We start from the raw sequence: 6,135 nt of genomic DNA, 5'->3' as shown, positions 1-6,135 counted from the left end.
GCACAGGGAGGCCTGCCCGGCATCGGTGGCCAGGAAGACCAGCCCCGGCCGGCAGGCGGCGCAGCTGGTGGCATTGTCGCAGGCGGCGCACGATGAATGGCAGGCTCGGCACAGGCCGTCAGCCTCCAGGTACCGCTGGTCGTGGCAGCCGGTGCAGATGCTGGCCGAGGTGCAGGTGGTGCAGCCGGCCGGGCAGGGCTGGCAGCGTTGGGTGTCGGCATCGGGCCAGGCGCCGGCCGGGCAGCTGGCCAGGCAGGACCCCTCGAAGAGCCAGGCCTCCGGCGGGCAGCGGGTGCACGCGGCCGGGTCATCGGCGTGCCTGCACTCGGCGCACGGGGCGGCGCAGGCGAAGCACCGGAAGGGCTCGCGGCCTATGGGGTCCGGCCCGGTGCCCGCCGGGCAGGTGTCACACCGGAAGTCCCCGGTGCCGGCGACCGAGCAGGCCAGGCAGGATGCATGGCAAGTGCACCGGCCCTGGGGCTCGGCGAAGAGCCCGGCCGGGCAGGCGGCCAGGCACTCCTCCGGCAGGTGGTCGACCCAGTGCCGGCAGGTGGAGCACCGGTCGGCGCCCGGGCCGTGGCACGTGGCACAGGAGGCATGGCAGGGCCGGCAGTCCGGGCCGAAGGTGCCGGCCGGGCACTCGACCAGCACCTCGACGCTGATGGGCCCGGTGTCCGGGGCGAAGGCCAGCAGGGTGAGCGCATGCTCCGGGGCCAGGCCGGCGGCCGCCCGGGCGGCCGGGTCGACCTCCTGCGCCACGGCCGGCAGCCAGAAGCCCGACCCCGGGGGCAGCCGCATGGCCAGGGGGAGGTCGACGAAGGCCGCCGGCAGGAAGTGGCACGGCCCGATGGCGCCCGTGGGGCAGTGCAGCAGCGCCAGCCCGATGAAGGTGCGCGTCAGGAGCAGCAGCGCGGCCGGGGTGACCGACCCGCCGGCCGGCAGGGCGATGCCCTGGAAGTGCACGGTCAAGTGGTCCTCCGTGGCGAGGGGCTCCTCGCGCGGCAGCTGCCCGAGGTGCTGGCGAGCGCCGGCCAGGTCGACCGGCCGCCCGGCCGGCAGCATGTCCCCCGCCGGGCGGAAGACATACCAGTGCGCGCTGCTGGCGTCGGCCAGGACCACCTCCGCCGGGCGGTCGCCGCCCCGAGGCAGGAGCACCGCCACGGCGTGGCTCTCGTTGAGGGCGATGTCCGGCACGAAAGCCCCCTGCAGCGCGTGCCACCGGGCGTCGCCCCGGTCCAGGAAGACCGCCGGGCTGGCGGTGACCTTGTCCGCGCGGCTGGACCACACCAGCCAGTCCCCCAGCCGGGGGTCGGCCCGGCCGGTGCCGGCCACCGACAGACTCACCAGCCCGGTGGCGGGGAGCACCAGGGAAGAGGCCCCCTGGCTGCCCGGGTCCGGGGTCAAGAGGACCATCTCCGTGGAGGTCACCTGCATCAGGACCCGGTGCGCATCCAAGCGCCGGAGCATGAGGCACGGGCGGGCCAGCGGCAGGGGGGCCGGCCGGGCTGGCCCATCGGCCACGCAGGCCCCGGGCCCGGGCTCGGCGCACCACACCCACGCCTGGTGGAGGATGCCGCCCGCATCGAGCATCAGCAGGGCATACGCCCGCCGGGGGCCATGCTGGAAGGGCCCGGCCTCGGCATAGGCCACCACCGGGCCCGGCAGGGCCTGGTCCAGCAGCGACATCGGCCTGGCCGGCGGCCGGGCCGGGCTGGTCATGTCCCCCTGGGCCAGGAAGAGGACCTCCTGTGGGCCGCCAAAGAGCAGGGTCCCCAGCGGTGGGCCGGGGGTCGCCGGCAGCACCGGCAGCCCGGTCACCGGGTCCAGCGCCAGCCATGTCTCCCCGATGGCGGTGATGGCCCGGCCGGGGGGCAGGCCGGGCAGGTCCTCGGCCTCCGGCTCGGCCAGCCTGGCGCGCGGAAGGACCAGCCCATCCGGGCGACACACCCCGGCCACCAGGGCGAAGCCCTCGGAGCAGGCCTCCACACAGCGGGTCGTCCCGTCGGGGCCGCTGGCCTCCGGGATCCGGTGCCACGCACACACGAGGCAATGGCGGGCGGAGCATGTCTGGCAGCCGGTGCTCGAGCAGGGGGAGCATTGGTGCTCGGGATTGGACATGGGATAGTCCTCTGGGCCGGGCGAGGGGGCCGGGCGAGGGGGCGGCGGGGGGGGGTCAGCACGGGCAAAAGACACATGGGCAGGGTCCGGTCAATGGGGGGGGGGGGGGTGGCCAGGGCCAGGCGGGGGAGCGAGCGCGCGGCCGGGCCCGCCCGGTGGGGGCCAGCGAGGCGGTCCCGGAAAAGGAGGCAGGCAGCCAGGGAGCACAGGCCAGCCCGGCGGCCCGGGGCCGACCGAGGGCCGGCGCCGCCCTGGCGCCAGGTCCGGCCGGCGGCATGGGGGCGTACCGTCCGAGCGCTCCAGTTGCCAGTTATCGACGCAGCCCGGGCACAGGTGATCCGACGACACGTAGGGCGATGGGAAGTGCCCGGTGAGGCATCGCCAGCCCGGCGCATTCGGCGAGATGGTCGACTCGTTGTCGCACTGGATGCTGCGGTCGGTGGAGCAGCCGAACTCCCGGGGCTCGAAGAGCACGGTCTTGTTGAAGACCAGCGCCCACAGGCCGGCGGCCTGGGGCACGGCCAGGTGGGCCAGCTGCAGCCCGTCCAGCGCATAGGCCGTCGAGGGCAGCACCACCCGGCGCCAGGAGATGTCATTGGCCAGGAGGTCCCCGCGCCAGACCCGGTCGCGGCGGTCCGCCGCCCCGGGGGCCAAGATCAGGAACCAGGGCAGCGCCTCGATCATGGACGCGGCCGGCGGGGCCAAGATCCGGGCCCCGGCCGCCGGCACCCCGGCCGGCAGGCTGGTCAAGATGGTGCCCGCCGACCCGGTCGTGTCGTAGCAGGAGAAGATGTAGAGGTTGCCGGTGTCCAGCAGGAGCAGGATGTCCGCGTCAGCCGGGCAGGCGGCCGCCGGCGAGGCCAGTCGCGTGGCGGCCAGACTGATGATGGCCCCGGGCAGGGGGGCCTGGTAGGTTTGCACGGCGCGGTCCGAGAGCGAGAGGGAAAGGTACATGATCACACTTCCGTTGGCCAGGTAGAAACGCTGCCCGCCGCCGGCGGCCGCCGACAGGCGCTGCGACGGCGACATCTCAAAGGCATACACAACGTCGAGTGCCTCCTCGCTGAGGATGGCCAGGAAGCCCTGCGGCGATGGGCCATCGGCCCCGGCGACCCCGAGCAGGGTCACCGACATGGCGGATGAGGCCGCCGCCGCCAGCACCTGGGCATCCGCCGCCGGCAGGGCCCGCCTCTCGGGCCGGGTGTAGAAGCCCACCCCGTCGGTCGTGCACTGGATGACCATGGGCAGGGGGCTGCCAGCCACCGGGACAAGCATGGGATGCGAGCCGGCCCCGAAGCCGGTCGCCGGGTTGACCAGGATCTCGGCTGCCGGGCCGAAGAAGGCTCCCCAGCGGATTTCCGGCGACTCGTCCAGGAAGACCGACTGGTGGTGCAGGCGGAATTCCCGGCTTCCGCCCGGGAGCCCGGCCAGGGAGTGCGCCCCGGGGTTGGTGACGAAGGTCACCTGGCTCGGCGTCTGGATGACCTCGTGCGGGGCACTGTACAGGAAGAGGTCCTGCGCGGTGGTCAGGGCCGCGCAGCATAGCGCCAGGAGCAGCGCTCGCAGCATCGGCCCCATGCGATCTGCGCCAGCTGCCGAGGGCATGGGGCGGGTGGGGGGAGGCGAGCCAAAAGCAGGGGCGAGGGGGGCGAGGGGGGCGAGGGGGGAGCACGGCGCGGAGCGGAGGGAGGGACAGAGCAGGCAGAGGGGCCGCGGCTCGGTGGTGGCGCGGCAGCCGGTGGATACCGGCCTCGGGGCGGGGCTTTTGTGCCATCCCGGCGCCGGTCGAGTCGTGCGGCAGTGCGGGCCACCCGGAGGCGCGGCCGGCGGAGGGGGGCCCCCCGCGGCGCCGGCGTCTAAACATGTGGCCCGGGCTTCTCTTCGCATCCGACCCGCCCCGGCCTCCGGACATCCGACCCGCCCTTCCCCTCGCCTCACCACCAAGGGGGGGGGCGGGGGGGTGCTCGGAGCAGGGGCCGTGGGGGCCGGACGCCCGAGCGAACGCCCCCGGCAGGAGGGCCCCGGAGCGCCGGGCGAAGGGCCCGAGTTGCTTTCGGCCCGGCAGCCAGTGTGACTCGAGACGAAGGGGGGGGGCGGGGGGCGCGGGCGCGCCGCCGTTCGGTCCCGAACACCCCGGGCCCGGGCTAGCTCGCAGGGGGCCGCGCGTGGGCGCGCCCCCGCCGAACAGTCATCCCAGGGTCGAGGCGCGCCAAGATGGCGAGGGACCCCGGTCGGCGCGGCGGCAAGCGAGCCTGGGGGGGGGGGGGGCACGTACACGTTCCAGCGCCGGGGCGTGCCCCGTTCCCCGGCCCGACGGGGCTCAAACGTGCTTGGCACGCGGGCCCGCCCGGAACCGAGCGCCCGCGCCCCGGACGAAACAACAACAAACCTAATTGGCAGAAGATGGGACCCCCAGGCGAATATTGTTCGACGAGGCGGCGCAACTGCCGGCGCATGATCGCCCAAAAGTGCGCCTCTGCCAGGGGACCTGGAGGTTGCGTAACTGGCCCCTTAACTGGCATGGGCTCGGTCGGCCGGCGGGGGAGCCCGTGTGACCGCCGCCGCCGCCGCCCGTGCGTCCGGCAAGGGCCCGGCGCGTTGGGTGTGGCGCATAAATGCGGCGTACCAGGTGCCGGCGCTCCGGGAAGCTGCCAGCCCATGCCGGACGCACGGGGCCTTGCCGGAGGCCCGCCATGCGGGGCTGTGGCCGATGTTTGCGTCCCGCCCCCCCCCCCTTGAGGCTCCCCTCGGCCGCCTCTCCGGTGCCGCAGGCGCGCGGGCCCTGGTAGGCCGACGGGGTGGGTGGATGCGGCCTTTCTCCGGAGGGGACACGCGCTGGTGGGGCACGGCCCGTCGGGCGGGCTGCCGCCGGAGGTATGGCGATCTGCGATGCTGGGGCCCGTGGCGCGCGTGCGCGCGTGTGTGTGCCCCCTGCTCGAGTGTCGGACCCCGGCGCCACGTAGCGCGGCCCGGCGGGCAGGGGCCGCTGCGTCTCGCTGCGGACAGCTGTCGCAGGCGCCCGGTGCGGCACCCGAGCCGTGGCTCGAGGGCAACGAGGATGCTCGATCGGGGCACATGGTCGCGCGGCCGGACGCGGCGTCCTGGTCCAGGGCCTCGGTTCGGCCGCGACCAGGGGCGCCCGGACCGAGGAGGGGGGCGCCTCCTCGGTGGCTGCGCCGGAGTGGTGACCCCGGCCTGTTGGCGTGTGTCTCCGGCGACCGGGCCGCGCTTGCGACGCGCAGGCGAGCCCGCCTCGCGCGCCGTGCAGCACCCCTCCCGCCGAGCCCGAGCACATGAGCCCATTCCCAAGCCACAGCCGTATGCCGCACACGTGGGACCGACCATCCCCGGGGATGGGCGTCGGCCGTGGACTGCCCGAGCAGCGGCCGTGAAGAGGCCCGGCCACCTTCGCTCATGGGGTAGGAGTGTGTTTATTGAGGCGGGCAGGGGGCATGCGCGCCAAGAGAGGGAGAGAGAGGGGGAGAGAGAGATAGGGAGAGGGGGAGAGAGAGAAGGAGAGAGAGGGAGAGAGAGAGAGAGAGAGAGAGAGAGAGAGAGAGAGAGAGAGAGAGAGAGAGAGAGAGAGAGAGAGAGAGAAGGGGAGACAGAGGCAGAGTGGGCCTACTGGCCAAGGCCGCCCGCTGCCACGAAGAACATGACGCACCGCTGGCGCAGGGCACCCGCACTCGGCCGTTGGCCGGCATCGGTCTGCCAGCTTGCGTGCACAAGATCCCCCATGTCCGGGGACAGGGCCGATGTGCTTGGGCGGGAGCCGGCCTGTACGGCGGATACAATCCCCTGCATGTCCATGTTTGGCCAGGGGACCGCGCGCGTGAGGCACTCCAGCAGCATCACCGCCGCCGAGTACACGTCCGCCGGCAGGAAGGCCGCCCGGTCCAGGGCCACGCCCCGCTGGAAGGCGCCGATCACCTCGGGCGCCGCGTACCGCACGGTCATGGCATTCAGCTCGGGCATGGTGCTGATGAGGACCGACGACCGGTCGGCGCTCAGGTTCCG

General features: G+C 74.2%; 3 protein-coding genes across 3 annotated transcripts in view; all 3 read right to left on the bottom strand.

The window, feature by feature from the left end:
• Positions 1 to 4: 4 nt before the first annotated feature.
• H696_05418 (hypothetical protein) lies at positions 5 to 3,759 on the bottom strand (the record flags this gene model as incomplete). The annotated part of the gene is made up of 2 exons (XM_009499251.1): positions 2,406 to 3,759; positions 5 to 2,129 (listed from the first exon to the last, which is right to left on the bottom strand). Coding segments are annotated over exons 1-2 (3,441 nt in total), but the record flags the coding sequence as incomplete, so codon positions are not given.
• Positions 3,760 to 5,739: 1,980 nt separating this feature from the next.
• Positions 5,740 to 6,075, bottom strand: H696_05417 (hypothetical protein; the record flags this gene model as incomplete). Its single annotated transcript, XM_009499250.1, has 1 exon — positions 5,740 to 6,075. The coding sequence occupies one exon, from the start codon at positions 6,073 to 6,075 to the stop codon at positions 5,740 to 5,742; it is 336 nt and encodes a 111-aa protein (XP_009497525.1).
• A 5-nt stretch (positions 6,076 to 6,080) lies between these two features.
• The window catches only part of H696_05416 (hypothetical protein), a gene marked incomplete at both ends in the record, with an annotated part of 7,834 nt that continues 7,779 nt past the window's right edge, over positions 6,081 to 6,135 (bottom strand). The window contains one exon of the mRNA XM_009499249.1: positions 6,081 to 6,124. Coding sequence (XP_009497524.1) covers positions 6,081 to 6,124 — 44 coding nt within the window. The remainder of the gene's footprint in view (positions 6,125 to 6,135) is intronic.

The sequence above is a fragment of the Fonticula alba genome (genome assembly GCF_000388065.1).
Source record: "Fonticula alba strain ATCC 38817 unplaced genomic scaffold supercont2.10, whole genome shotgun sequence".
Lineage (NCBI taxonomy): Eukaryota > Rotosphaerida > Fonticulaceae > Fonticula > Fonticula alba.
Note: the sequence above shows the minus strand (reverse complement) of the source record. Positions and strands in the feature narration are given on the sequence as shown.